Genomic DNA, 16,030 nt, shown 5'->3' with positions numbered 1-16,030 from the left:
ATAGAGAGAGAGACCTGTGCACACAGACTCAAAGCTGCAACGGTTGACAAAGGTGCACCTACTAAATACTGGCTTGAATACTTATGCCATTAATTATTTTGTGTTGTATATTTGTGATTTAGACCACTTTGTAGAGATCTGTTTCACTATGACATTAGACAGTCCTTGAACCTGAAAAGTTGGGTGTAAAACTCTGAGCTAACCTATTGCTGCATTCCATTTGAACTGGAAAGTCAGAATTTCTGAGTTCCTATTTGGAATTTTCAATTGGAGCACCCCCACAAGTTAGATTTCCTACTTGGAGCTGGTCTCTCAAGGCTGAGTTTGTCTGACTTCAGTTTATGATGTCAGTCCAAAATGGTGATGTACATACTGCAGTCGTTTGTATTATACTGTTTATTAGCACTTAAGACCATTTGTGTCTCATGAAATCGATTGTACACACAGTACTGTCCAAACTCTATCTGTGGACATGTCACTATGGTGGGTGGATGTGCAAAATACCTCATAATGCGTTGTTCGGTAGTTGTTTGTATTATGAAAGAGGAAGAACAAGAAAGGTTTTCCTGGAAATGTCCATATTATTTTTCTAATAAATTTACTAGAATGCAGTCAACTCAGATGTGACATTACGTGCACCCCCAATATCTGACTTTCGATGTAAATAAAATGCAGCACAACAGTTAAAAGAACTAATTTAGTGGGGGTAATTGGAAGGGGTATTTACTTACAGAATATGGAGACATAACAACCATGGCTAAATTGGTTAGCATTCACGGAGTACGGCTGGGCAAACACTATGCATGTGAGAGTCTTAGAAATGAAAACATCTATGTTGTTATTACAATAAGCATGGCATGATTTGGGTTTGTTTTACATGAAAAAGTGCTCTGTTATTTACATTTTGCATTGAATATAATTTTTTTATGTTTTTCTTGAAAATAATTTTTTTATGTGTTTTTCCAACTCCACCTTTTTTTTTTTTTCAGGCATCACCATTTTGAGCATCAGTTACTTTGACATTGCTATGCAACAACCCACAACAGAAGGTCAGTACCACACACTTCCCAGCCATCTGAGTTTCCAGATAAACCCAAAGAATTTGTGATGTGATTATTGTAATTCATTGTTGGTGCGTTAGACTCATTTTCTGGCTTCAACTTTGATTTCTGGGTTAGAATTTAGGATCAACAAAAGAATTCATAGAATCTTGGTTGAGATCTTTTCACTTGTATTTTTTGATGTTTGTTCTCATGGTTGTCTTTTCATTGATGGACAACAAAGAAGACGCCTATAAAATCGTCACTACATACTGTATTTTCAGTGACTGTGATAATATTGTAGTGTCCATTGATATACTGTATATAAAGAAACTGGTTGACGTTCCATGTAAATCAGAGTCGCTTTAGGCTATGAGAGGTGGGAGCTCCAAGGGCATGGACGGACAAAACAGAAATTTTCCAGGTTGGCAAAATATGCAGATTACCTTCTGGTAAAGAGGGGTTTCTGCACAGGAGATGAATTCTTTTGACCAGTGGAAGTTGGAGGAAACAGACATGGGGAGAGAGAACAGAGAAAAGCCAATTAACCTGACACTGGTTTAAAACAGAGGGTACTAGCATGGCAAGGGCAAGAGGTTCTTTGGATTGTAATATCAGAGCTGGCAAAATGTACTGGTAGACTGGCTGGATTGTATGGGGACTAGACCAGCAGGGCATAAAGATGGAGTCCCACAGGGCCACAACGTTGGGAGTGTGTGTTGTAACTTAGCTTTTTTGTTCTTTTGTGATTCTGTTGTTTTAATAAATGGCCAACAAATCTTATCCACTTTGTCTGTATTTTCTTGCTCTGCACATTTACACCCCAGGTAATGAATAACAACGTTACAGCGAAAAAGCCACTAAACTATGTGAAAAGAGGAGCAGAGATGTAATTTTCAAGAATCAGTTAACTTATTCATGTTTTGACATCAAATATGCAGTGTTTTGTCTTTCCTAAAATAAAGATCAAACCATGTATTTTTTTTTAATAAAATGGTTGATACTGTATGATGTCACTTATATGCATGCACTTGAGAAGAAATCAACAGAGTTAAAGAAAAAAAAATGATGGAAAACAATTAAAACATTACACAAAATTAAAGTTGAAATGTAGTTAAATGCTGACAACGTAAGATGGAATGCTAATGTAAAATAGGGATTCCCCTTCTAAAGTTACCTAGAAATTTAAAATGAAAACTTATGGGAAATGTGTTATATTTAAAACCATGCTGATCACCCCATTTCTGGGACTGCTCGATTGATAAAAATAACTGGATCCTCTCACAATTTTAAATGTTTTTTACTTATATGTTGGTCTGAAGAATATCTTTATAGCCTTCTGGAAAGTTTAATCCTTCTTAATAGATGAAGCACAGTCTCTACAATAAGAGATGACAAGCCAAAATGCTTTCCCTATCAAGTTGTAAGCATCCACAAAAATTACAGAAAAACATATTTGTCACTTGTACTTATGGAAGTGAGGCACATGAGTTCACACTGATTGACACAAAACAACACAGTCGCACTGAATATTAATTATTTTTTGGTATGATTACTGCACAGATATGTATAGGGTTAAATATATGTCATTCTAATGAGCTACAGCCCAAGTGTAAATTGTCCCTAAGAATCAGAGAGGAAGTTATATGGCTTACCCTAAACTCCTCTAATGCTTTGTAGGTCTTGCCTCGGAACTCACAATAGTTTTTTCTCTCCTTGCACTGTGGACAACACTGACTTGTATCCACTTGAATGCAGCGAGGATGAACCTTAGGACACTCTGGCTTGGCACAAAGGGGTCCTTCCTCTGTACAAAGACAAGGGCAGGTTGAGGGCCCTGGAGTGAACTTCTCTCCAATTGCAAATACAAACCCACTCTCATCTACACAGCCTTTCCCACGATAATCTGGGTAAGCATATTCTTCCAAAGCATCAGGAGCAACACTGGTCTCTGGTGTTGGTCCTCCATCACTCTCGTCTGGGACTACTTCTTTGGTGGGCTCCTGGATTTCAGGAATTTTCTCATTCTCCTGGAGGTTCATATTTGACTTTTGCTTGCTCCAATTACCTCTATTAGCTTTGCTTTTCCCTTCCTTTGTCACTTCTTCTCTACCCATTCTTGAAATTTCTTTGAGTTGTTCTTGGGTAGCTTGACTAAGTCCAGTCTTAGATGCTTCGTCTGCTTTGTTTTGGGTCAAGGCACGTTCTAGCCTCTCTTGGCTCTTCTGGAAAGGGATTTTAGAATTGCAGAGAACTCCCATAAGGCAGCAGGCAAAAAACAAAGATCTAGAGAAGACTCCAGTCGTGACGGCAAGAGAGCGTTGCATGACTCGCTGCCACCCACACAAGTGAGGACCCCCAGGCTCACACTTCAAGCATCACATCACTAATATAGGAGCCAAGCACCTGGAAATTAGACACAAACACACAATCATTAAAAAGAATAGCATATTACTGTGGCATCCACCAACTCTAACAGACCTGGTCTCAGCTTACATACAGTAAATAGTCTCACAACATTTCAGTTTTTTTGATAACTTAGAATATTTATGAATATGTTTAAAAAAGTTTAACTGAAACGCAATACATTTGAATAATATTGAGGCTAATGAAACTGTCACAGCAGTATTTTTGACTTCAAATGAAACAACCATCTGGTCTTGGTTTATTAAGACACACTGCCAGAAAAGACAGTCCCTCCTATTGCCTTCTGTCTTGGGCCATGAAGCACGCCTTCACTTCCATCCTCTCTTACCTTCTTTGCTTTTACCTCTTCTCCCACGTGTATGTCTTTCTTTATCCCCCTTTTAAAATTCTGTGTAATTAGCTTCTTCATTTTCTGATACTCCTCACCTTTCTGAGTGTGCCTTGTTTTTATAATGGCATCCAACAAACCACTTTAGGATATATACACCTGATGTGTGACATTTCTCCAGCTATTTCTCCAAATCCTAATTATGGTTTGAAAATCCCTCAAAATAACACAGTATACATTACAATGCAAATAATACCTTAATGTATAATTCATTCTGTACAATAAAATGCGAGTTTTAAGAAAGTAGTCTCCTATGAGCCTTACAGAAACACTGCTGCACATCCCTGTGTCATGCTTCTTACTAGTCCATGTTAACTTAAATACACAAAACAGACAAATACAAAATTGCATTTTCTATTGCCTATGTGCTGCTGTGTTCACACATTCTTTCTAATGTGTTTCACTGATTCACACCCTTCTGTTTGAAAAGGGACATTATCTGTCATTTAATGAATTTTCCTATAAAGTGTTATTTTTTAATCTCCAATCATGCTGTCATTTGAGTTGTACCTGCTGGAAATACTTCATTTATCTATATACAGTACATAGCTACATTTCGTTCTTCCTCCTCAGAATGTAAGTGCTGGAGGCATTGGGAAACCCCTAGGAGAAGATGCAAAGGACTCCAGATGCCTTCTTCCTTGAAGGGAGAATGAAAAGCAACTCACAGAAATCACACCCAGTAAGGTCACTGGAGTTTGACCAGCCCAAGGAGGTTACTACTCAATACACAGTATAAAGAACCAAGCATGAAGGACAAACAATTCTCTTCTGTCCTAAGGTATAAAATCATCTTATTCTGAAACTGCAGAGTACTTATAAGTTTTAATTTTGCTCAGACGAATCAGGATGAACAGTATAGGAACTCATTTACAAAGGAATTTACAGGGCCCTTAAGGCAGTTTAACTACATGGGCAATTTACATCGAAAACATCCTTTCTTCACAGTAATGCATGGCTTTAATTCTTCTGTTTTAGTTAGTTTAAAACTTACTGTTTTTCTTTTCTTTTTTACCATTATGGATATGAACAGATTAAAAACTTTGAACAGAGCCATCCATCACAAGAAGAGTTAGCCAATCAAATGAGTGTAATGTCACATCCCAGAGCCCCCACTTGGAATTTAAACATAAACAATGGCCCATCCGAAGGACCGGGGAGGGGAACAATATTGGAAGTGATGTTGGAGACCAAACACATCAATAAGAGACAGTGAGTGACCATTTGGTCAGAACATTGGTGGACATAAACTTATGCACCACACCGATTGTTAAATTAAAAAGCCACACAGGAAAACATACACCCTTGACACTGCTGATTTTTAGTAGCTTTTTCTAAGACTATTTATTTCCAGATTTTGCTATCAATTTTATTTTCTATTATACTTTTATATTAGTACTATTATGTTTTAATAAATACCATGTTGCTTTCACACTTCTATACTTTTCTTTTTATCCTGAGTGATTAAAGTAATAAAGTAAATATTGGGGCACGTGGTGCAGGAGAGATTGCCATTTGCTCATCACTCCAGGGTTATCAAGGCAGAGAGATCACACCTCAATAGGAAGAACAAGAGCAGTAGAAGTAAAGCACTGTTGGTTGGTAAGTGGCATGTAACTGAAAGGGTGTTGAGTCTTTGTGTGTCTCAGAAACATTTATATGTCATTGCCAGTAAATAGTGAGTCCCTTCTGTATGTGGAGTATTTACAAGTAATAGGTATCAGGCATCATTCTTATGTGGATGGGATACTATGTAGCATATTACATACTAACTGGCAGTTAGGCATTATTCACGCATAATTATGTATAGGATCTGTGTGGGTGTTAATTTTATGGTGTGGGAGTAGACCAACCTAGTAAAGAACTTGCTAAGTCTTTCAAATCCCTTGATAATGCCCAATCTGCACATGGTCCACTTCTTCAGGAGCTGTAATGACATATATCAGAAGCAATTCCTCATAGAAGTACTGAAATTTATCCCCATGGCAATCCCACATATCAAAATTGGCATTATTAAATGAATACTTTAAATGCGAATATCGGTTCATGCTTTCATACATTCCCTTTTAAGGGTTACTTTGACACTGGCAATATTACTGTGCAGCAGATCCCTAATGAGAAAATTGCCTGCTTGGACTACAATGGCCAGGGAACCTGGAGCAGTCTTCAAAAGCTGCTGTCGTCTGCTAAGATGGGGGAATGTAATAACATTAACTTTAGCCCCTAAGTATTCAATAATAGCCTTAACTTTAGCCCCTAAGTATTCATCTATTTCTTTAACATGCCCTTTTTGGCATCCTAGATGCCACAATACCATAAAGTCCACAACTGCATTCCTTTTATAATATACTACAGGGTGGGGCAGAAATAACTCCCACATTTCGAAGAATCACTGTGGGGTCCCCGAAGCAGGTAGAGGGGTGCGGTCCATTCCGTTAGGTAGGGTACATAATAAAGTTTTCAGTCGTCACCATGCTGTGGTCAGATGAGCATCGAGGCTTTGTAGTGGAGGTTTTTTTCAAAAATGGCGAATCTGTAACTGCGACGCAGAGGGCGTTTTGCACGCGGTTCGGTTTACGTGCTAATGAAAGTGTTCCAGACCAGAAAACGATTTTGCTGTTGGTTCAAAGGGAAAGGGCAACAGGATCTCCACTGAAGGGGGTACCTCAAGGCCGAGGTTTTCAAACATCGTCCTCAGTCTTTGGACCAACTAAAGGAGGCCATTCTAGAAGAAATTGAAGGAATTTCGCCCGACATGCTAGTGAGAGTGATGGAAAACCTCCAAGAACGGCTACAAATGTGTATCAGCCGTCAAGGCCACCGTTTGGACGATATTATTTTTAAAACTTAAAGTAAAAAAACTTTTTTAAATCTACATTTGGGAAATAAAAAGTTTTTGGTGATACCTCGTACCATTTTCTTTCAATCCCCCTTTGAAATGTGGGAGTTATTTCTGCCCCACCCTGTAGCTGTGTAAGCCCGTGCTGTAAAAAGCCCAGGGTCCTAGAAACTATTGAAATCGTCAGAAAAAAAATTGAAATGTAGAGATGTCAGGTAATTGAAAGAAACTACTCTGAGCATCTCTTGGATTCGTTATGTCAACGTGCTCACATTGCTTGTGCATTAGTGGTGGGAGGAAAAATAAAAGGGATATCATTTTGCTGATGTTAGCAGCTAAGCAACTTTGTCTTTCTTCTAAGGTTTCGTTTTGCTGACTTCTTGGCCTTGCTTATGTTATTAGTGGCTAAGTGAGTTTTCTGTTACCTCGGAGGAGGAGCCCTTACCCCGACTCCACTTCTCACTTCTGGGCCAGACAAACAAACAAACACCCTGCCACGCATAGACGTTTATATATATATATATATATGTTCTCTTTCTCTCTCTGTATATATATATATATATATATATATATATATATATATTATATATATATATATTGTGGACTGTATGAGGCACTTATGAGTCATCCCTGAACTCAAATGATGGGCAGAATGACCAAAGTAGTAAAAGGCTTTATTAACAAGCTAATTAAACAATCAAAGCACAAAAAATAAAAAAAATTAAACATAAAGAATAAAATTAATAAAACCTAACTCTTCTGACCTTCCTTACTTTATTCCCAAACTATTTCAGCCTTCTCTCTCCACAACTCTGACCTGCCTTCCTTCCTCTTGCCTACTGATCTCTCATTAGTGGCTTACTCCCAACTCCAAGCCCCCCGTTTACCAAATGAAAGGTGTTTTTGAGCCTGGCGTCAGGAACTCTTCCGGGTAAACTTTCTTAAGCACATCTGTGCTAACTGGCCAACACTCAACAGTCTAATGGTATTCTTGAGGAACTTCCGCTAGTGGCACCAGGTTTCTGAGAGTGTGATGGGGAGTGCCAGACTGTCTCTCATCCCTAGTACTCCTGTGAGTGTAACCACAGTGTTGACTAGTGACCTGTGGGGAATTTACAAGAGTAATAAGTATATTGTAAATGAGAGAATGGAAAAGAGTGTGATACCTTTACTGTAGCAAATATATAAAGGGAACAAAGGAAGTAATATTACTTAAATCTGAAGTGTGACCTATCTGTTTCCTTCATAGTGTGGTAAAAAATATCATAACAAGACAAATTAATTAATGGTTGTGAGGTTTGGATTTTATATCTTAAAGTAATTAAGCACATTTACCAAAGTCCACTCTATAATGTAAAAGTGCTTCCAGGTAAACTAGGACAACTGAGACGGGATGCAAGCAGACTACATTAGGCTGTCAGCAGGAAACTCTGTTTATTTGCTGCATGAGGAAGGCATCTGCCTTCAGCTTCTGCGCTTATAAAGAAAGGTGTTGGAAATGGCAAAGAAAACACGCAGTACTTGACATTAATGATCTACAGGCTTTTGCTGACCATGTTTACTTACAATGTATTATGGTTCATTTTGCCCTGTGTTTGGCTAGCAACTGGAAGTAGCCAATGATGATAAGAAACTTTGTATGATGTAATCTAATTCTGTTCCTTTTACTTGTTTATAAAAAAGACCTCATCAAGCAGAAAAGGTGTGCATCTTGTTACCAAATGCTGTATGCGTCTAATTACAGCATCCTGTAATAGGAGTGCTCCCTGTTCGAAAAGAATAAATGGATATGATTTAAACTTCCTCCTGCCTGTTTCCTCTTAGAGGTTTTAGGTCACCCAGGGGGAGACAGTCGTTTCTTTCACAATAGCCTGGTAGATGCTGACCCAGATGAAAATCTTTTGACTGGTGACCTGGCTCACAACATATTTAAATAGGTCTCCTTACCTACAGGCTCACCGTAGACCCAAAAGAAAGAAGCAGATACGCTCTATCTCAAGAAAATGACTGTCGGCAGTGGGACACACATCTTTTTGTTTTGTCTAGTTAGGGACTTTCGCATCTGGGACCCCACATTAGAAATCCTTACATTGCAAGTACAGCCATGTTGCAACTATTTCTAGCATTCAGTCTGTATTTCTGAATGAAGGCTTTTCAACTGTGAATATTTCATAATCAATCTTTTGTGGTAAGAACAGGTCTGCAGAAGAATGTTTATTCAATATACTATAACTAGCCGTCCCCCACGGCTTCGCCCGCGTATTAGTGAAACAGGACAGTGAGGAGGTAGTTAAGTAGTTCTCTCGTGAAAAGCAGACAGAGAGACAGACAGACAGACAGATGTTGGATTTTATATATATAGAGCAGTATTTAGTTCAAAAATGCCAAAAGAAATGAAGACACTCTGACTTGGTAGAAAATGGCAGGAAAAACTGTGGCTAACAGAAGCTCTTCAGGTCCGTCAAAAGCTCTAATATTTAATGTTGCTGAGTGTAAACATTTTTTCTTGGACTGAGTAAGCACAGTACAGTACATCTATTGCATGCCAACTTGAGATGCCAAACAACAGTGATTTATTGAAGAGTCATTTTATTTATTCTTAAGATGATTGTGTGTGCAAGCTGTTTTCATTCATTACCTTATGTTTACAAAAGACCTCCTTGTGGGACAATTGGAGGTGTAATCAGTTGTGTTTTAGCTCATTTTTACAACTCCTTTGGCAATATTTTATAAAAAAAAAAATCATAGTGGCATATTTAACAGCTTCAAATATGTAAAGTTTCACAGCCAATGCAGATTTACCTTGATGATCCATGTATAGCCAGTGAATGTCTGAATTCTTCCAAATAATTTTATTTATAGGCCTGAGCCTTTAAGTATTGATCCAGGAAAATTTGTTACATTTAAATGCAAGAATGAAGATACTGGAACACTGCAAAAATAAATTAAGTGGTCTGTTTACTTTTCATTAGTGCCACAAGAGCATCATTTGAAAGCAAAGCACTGAAAGGAGAGAAGTCATTGTGAAAAATGACCTGGAGGATGCTTTCAGAGACTTAGTAACTAGAAGAATGATTGTGGTTTTTGAGCAGCAGAAGCAGCATTGAAGCTAGAAGAAATACAAAGTTCCAACAGCTTGGTTTCTGGAGATATGAAATGGAGGGGATCATTATTTGTAGACTTACTTCTTTTAGACATTGCAGTAGTTAGGTAAACAAACCCATTCTTTCACAGTATTATGATGCAGACATTCAGAATCGCCTCATGCCTTATACTCTGAAAATTCCAAACATTGCTATGGGCAATTTACATGAATAACAGCAGAGATGGAAAAGCTACTTCATAGGTAAATCATTAATACTATGCTGCTTTCTTCCACTGTTGCAATATCATCTGTTTTCAATGGTACTATATATCTGATGCTACATGCAAAGTCTATATAAAGGATGAGATAAATTTACACAGGGAAAAATTATCCAATATGCTCTTAATTTAACCATAAAAATCACAATTTTGTTTACCTCATTATTTTTCCTTTGACTACCTCTTACAAAGAATAACAAACCAATCTTTCAACTGTAATATATCATATAACTTCCTCTGCCTTCATTCAGAAACCAATGAAAGGTCCAGTACCACCTTGATTGATGCAGATCACAATCATATTAAAAATCTGTGTAATGATAAGAACATTTTTAATTCTCTTTTTTCATCTATTACCCAAGATACCTTCCTATCTCCATACCTGGAATAATGCTATGAAGAATTTCAATATCAAATTCTATACACAAGGGAAGAATAAAAGAAGTAAAACACAAATAGAAAGGTAACATGAAAATACACCATGTCCTACCTGCCTGGACCTAGCTATCACCAGAAAGAACAACTATCTGTCATATGGGGTGGATTTTCCTCTTGCCATACAGTACTCTCCCACTCACCTTGTGTTTTCTTTCTCTGGTGTCTTTATAAAATGAGCCATTGTTCAAATTCATATGCTTATATTATCCTCATTAGACCTTGGTTGTGAAGCAACTTTAAACTTTGAAGCTGTCATCTGGAGAGTCCCATTACCTGGGCACCATTTCTGTGCTTAGGACCTAGCGCACCCAGTTCATCCCATTATGAACATTCCAGTTTTCTCTTTATCTTGCTCTCTCTCACTGTAAAAGTTTTCATATTTCACATTTCACTTCCCTTTATCACCCTGGCTGCTTTTAAACTCCTGCAAATCTGTTAACAGCCAGGCATGTATTCATATATATATATCATAATTATTGAGCTTCTTGGAAAAGGTGCTAGTCCATTATAGAATAAAGTCACGTTCACAGACAGGTACATTCATACCAGACCAACATAGTATTTCAGATCTACTTAAAACTGCTCATCTTTACAGCTGATTTTGGTATTAAAATTCTTGGGGCCCATGCCTACAGTATACTGTCATAGATGGAGATGGCAGATTTTTTTAAGGATCAAAAAATGAAACATAGTCGATATAAAAAGCAAAGGATCAAAACCAGAAAATCAGAATTCACTATCATCAAGACAGTGTGGTGTAGTGGTTAAGACTTTGGACTTTAAACCTTGAGGTTGTGAGTTCAAATTCAGGTACTGGTACTGTGTGGCCATGATCATGTCACTTGACCTGTCTGTGCTCCAACTGGGAAAACAAAAGAAATGTAACCAATTGTATCACAAATGTTGAAAGTCACCTTGGATAAAGGTGTCAGCCAAATAAGTAAATGTAAATCAAACAGAAATACTACATCAAAAGATAAACCTTTTGAACCAGGAAAGGAGTTTATCTGTAATCTTGGACGCCAGAAAGTGAATTGTCGACCATTAAACTGTTGCACTAGTGAGTCCATGTTACGGTTTTTACAATGCGAAATTTTGAAACTTTTATATACTACAAGTACTGAAATTTACCACCAGTTTCAACACCCAATACAGTATATAATGAAACTCAATAAAACATTTATTTAAATCAATTGCAATTCTTTACGCATTAAACGCTTTACTTTGATGGAAACAGATAATTGAAATTTTAGTCATTAAATGCAACTTCTTCAAGTAGTGCAATCTTTTACAAAAGGTAGGAATAAAGTCCTGTAAATGAGTTTAAAGTCATTTTTTTACATTGATGAAATCAAATACTGTTACTGAGGTTGTACAATTAAATGCTATGTCTTTAATTGTTAATTGAATAAGTAGTGCAATCTTTTGTAGACAATATACATGTGGAGAATTAGTGCCACTGTTTACGTAATTGTTACTTAAGTTATAGAGCCTCGCATTATATAGTAAATGTGATGAAATACAAGTTTAAAATCACATGAAACAAAATAAAATAAATTAACACAGTACAGCAGAACACTTTGCTTAAAAATTTAGAAAGCAACGGAATTCCATTGCTAAAGTGTGGTGCCCCTGAATAAACAGCGCAGAATAAAACTAGCCTGCAGGTAAAAATACAGTAATTGTACACCCATGTCTTAACACTAGAATTCCTGAAGCCTACGAAAAACTCGTAATCCTGGCCCACCTTAAATCCCTTCACACCTCTCCATCAGTGTCTTTTGTTTTGTAAATATGTCGATCAGCACAAACAGCAAGCAGCCTGCTGTCCCATCCCCGGCCTTGATGGAGCTCAACTCGGGCAAAAAGTTCTCCCAGCTCAAGCCAAGGCATGTGTTCCAAGTGTACAAAGATCTGGGTAAGTGTAGGATGAAAGGAAATGCGAGAAATGCAAGAAATGCTGAACACACACCTAAAGCAGAAACTTTTTCCATGTTATACAGATAATGATGAGAAGTGTATAATGTGTGAAGACTTTAGTCCAAAAATCAAATAAACATGTGCATTTTTATTCAAGAATATAACCAAAGGGAAAGCTATAATGTCAATCAACAGAGAGGCTACACATATTCTTGAATTGTGCATAGGTAAAAACTGCTTCCTTATAACCTGAAGGTCCTGTTGAGACCGGGTACTCTGTGTTTTGAGTAGTGAGCTGCTATATTATTATTATTTCTACATTTGATTTGGGTCTGTAACACCTGGTGTAAATTTTGGCTACTTGTAAAAGTTAGCGCTTGTTTTTTTTTATTCAGTTTTATTCTCTCAGTGACGTTCATGTGGTATGACAAACTTGCCTCTCCCTCTTTGAGTTGATGGCATTTATCTCCATTCTTTTCACAAGAGCAGTGCTGTGGCTGATGCCTGCTCAGAACTGTTTGTTGTAGCGACAATCAAAGATACAATGTCTCGTTACTGCTATCAGACTGGACAAAGGCAGGACCGTAGCAACAGACAGCTTCTTCATAGAGCTTTCATCGGTTAACAGACTGCTGTAACACAACACAACTCTTCTTGACATCATAAGTAAAATGAGACCTGAACCTGCAGCTAAAGTCAATTCAGTATGTGAGCAATTTGCCACACTAGTGTTTAGATCTGACAGCGCTGTGCTGACAGTGTATGCGCCCAAACTTTACACTGGCTGTTACAGACTGAAATCAAAGGCTTCTTCTTTTTGGGAACAGTATTACTCGGCCACTAACCTGGCCACGACCCTGACTGCTGTGTCTGTGTATAGGAGAGTGGTAGATTCTGCTACAACAAATAACCGTGCTGTTCCTGTTTCAAGCTGAATAAAGCTGGTTTTGCTAAAGTACTGAGACTCAGCCTCGTGTTTTGTGGTGCAAGACAGGGACTCACACATCACAATATATCCACACAGAGGTATTAAGGTGGTCCAAAAAAACAACTATCAGATTCAAGTTGTCCACAAGGCTAGTTTTACTCTTTATCATATTTACGGTCTGACAATTAAGTTCACGAACTTGGCAGCACTGTACTAAGAGTTTGGTAAGTTTTCATAACCTTGGTATATCAGTGTCTCACAGCTGTGTTCGTGTCGACGTGTGGTAGTGTCTTGCTAAGTGGCGTTCATTATTGTTGTTGTGTGTTCTTGTGTACCGTTGCGAGAATGTCGGAGCTTGCATTACAGCAATGAACAAACATTAAATTTCTTGTTAAACTTGGCAAGAGTGGAAGTGAAATCAGAGACATGTTAATTCAAGGTTATGGGGATAATGCCCTGAAGAAAATGGCAGTGTACAAATGAATTAAACATTTTTCTGAGGGGAAAGAATGCGTCACTGATGAAGAGAGGTCAGTGCGGGCAGTAACGACGTAAACATTGGAAAAATGCATCAAATTGTGCGGCAAAATTGTTGGCTGACTGTGAGAAGCATAGAAAGCATAGACCAAGTAAACATCAACAGAAAAATAATTAGGAAAATCTTAAATGAAAATCTTGGTACGAGAAAGGTGTGTGCAAAAATGGTCACCAATGAACAAAACCAAAGGAGAACTGAAGTTTGCCAAGACCTTTTGGAGAGGCAACATGATGTTTTGGGCCATGTTATTACTGGTGATGAAACATGGGTGTACCAATATGACCCTGAAACAAAGTGTCAGAGCACAATGGAAGTCAACCAATTCTCTACGACCAAAAAAGTTCTGTCAGTCCAAATCAAGAGTCAAAACGATGTTACTAACCTTGTTTTGATATCAGTGGGATTGTTCATTATGAGTTTGTACCAACTGGACAAGCAGTTAACCAAGTTTACTATTTGGAAGTGCTAAAAATGCTGCGTTAGTTAGACAAAAACGACCTGAGCTTTTCGCCCACAACAATGCACCAGCTCACACGGCACTGTCTGTGAGGGAGTTTTTAGCCAGTAAACAAATAACTGTATTGGAACACCCTCCCTACTCATGGCCCCCAATGACTTTTTTCTTTACTCGAAGATAAAGGAAGTATTGAAAGGAACACATTTTAATGACATTCAGGACATCAAGCGTAATACGACGAAAGCTCTTTTGTCCATTCCATAAAAAGAGTTCCAAAATTGCTTTGAAGGGTGGACTAGGTGCTGGCATCGGTGCATAGCTTCCCAAGGGGAGTAACTTCGAAGGTGAATATAGTGATATTCAGCAATGAGATATGCAGCACCTTTTCTAGGATGAGTTTGCGAACTTAATTTTCAGACCTTATATAACAGACACACAACATTTTAATTAAAATAAACAACATTTAGAGCTCCCTCCATTTGGCAATTTTTATGCCATCTGAACTGAACTGAACAGCTCACAACATTAGCACTTTCTTTGATGAAAATACTTGTCTTCGTTTGCACAAAAATTCTCAGTATCAAACAACTTTTGAAGATCACCTTGGAGCATGACTTCTTTCATTCTGTCACTTTCATGGTCTCATGTTCTGTTCTTCCTGAATGCCAGATAGTACTTGTATAACTTTAAAAGATTTCCTATGCATGAATCAACACGATGCATTGATATTTTTGCTCACTTCCAAACTCCAATGACAGCATTACAGGTCATCTTGTAACCCTCAGGCAGGGTTTTTCCCTTAATTATGACAATAAACTTGAATTTGAATTGAGCTTTCCTAGACTTACAGCTTGAAATGATATTGTGGTCAGTGATTACTTATAGTCAGTGTTGTCGTGGAAAAGACAAGTTTTATTTCTCTATGCACCATTTTGAAATACTTTGGATTTTTGTTTGTTTTGTGCAACAGTGACTTTTTATACAAATTCAAGTAGTAAGTATATTGAACTAAATACAGATTCTTCAACTGAATTTGTCCAACTTGGAAACTTCAGTCCGTAGCAAAGTGCTATACATAAGTATGCTATACATAAGTACATAAGTTGGCAAAACTGATACCATGCATACTGTATCATAAAACAGTGAAGAAAAAAAGGAACAAGCAATCATGTTAAAGTTAGAAAGAACAATACTTTCTTCTGTATCTACTGTGTTGTTAAACATGCAAATCACTGTTGCTTATGTTTGATGTGATCTGTATTAAAGTTAGATCTCCTCACAGTTGAAAACATCTAAAATATGGCCATCAGCCTAATTTCGGTTATTAATTCTAGTAAAAAAGTTGCGTAATGTCTATCTCCTCATGAGACACCAGAGGAAGAACCATCCTATTAAATGGTAACTCTGGTTGGAAGCTCACACTAAGACTGTGATTTAGCTGAAGAAAAGTACAAGATGAAAGTCAATTCACGCAAGCAGAGACAAATCAACTGAATGAACAATTCAATGTAGGCCACTACTCTGAATTGCTTTTCGTGACAAGTAACATTGTTTGACTGTTTTTTTGTCTGAGCCAGTTTTAGATAACATTTTACTTTTTCATTACTTATTTTTTAAATCAATTTAAACAAACACAACTTTTTACAGATTGACATTTGGTTTTCTGTATGCATAAAGTACAATGCAATTAGT

At 37.5% G+C, this 16,030-nt stretch overlaps 1 protein-coding gene across 1 annotated transcript in view; it reads right to left on the bottom strand.

The window, feature by feature from the left end:
• The window catches only part of vwc2 (von Willebrand factor C domain containing 2), a 101,414-nt gene that overhangs the window by 68,999 nt on the left and 16,385 nt on the right, over nucleotides 1-16,030 (bottom strand). The window contains exon 2 of the mRNA XM_028818011.2: nucleotides 2,696-3,446. Within this exon, the coding sequence (XP_028673844.1) occupies nucleotides 2,696-3,367 (672 nt within the window). The 5' untranslated portion in view covers nucleotides 3,368-3,446. The remainder of the gene's footprint in view (nucleotides 1-2,695; nucleotides 3,447-16,030) is intronic.

This window comes from Erpetoichthys calabaricus, chromosome 13, assembly GCF_900747795.2.
Source record: "Erpetoichthys calabaricus chromosome 13, fErpCal1.3, whole genome shotgun sequence".
In the NCBI taxonomy this organism is placed as follows: Eukaryota; Metazoa; Chordata; class Cladistia; order Polypteriformes; family Polypteridae; genus Erpetoichthys; species Erpetoichthys calabaricus.
This window is presented reverse-complemented; position numbering and strand designations above follow the sequence as displayed.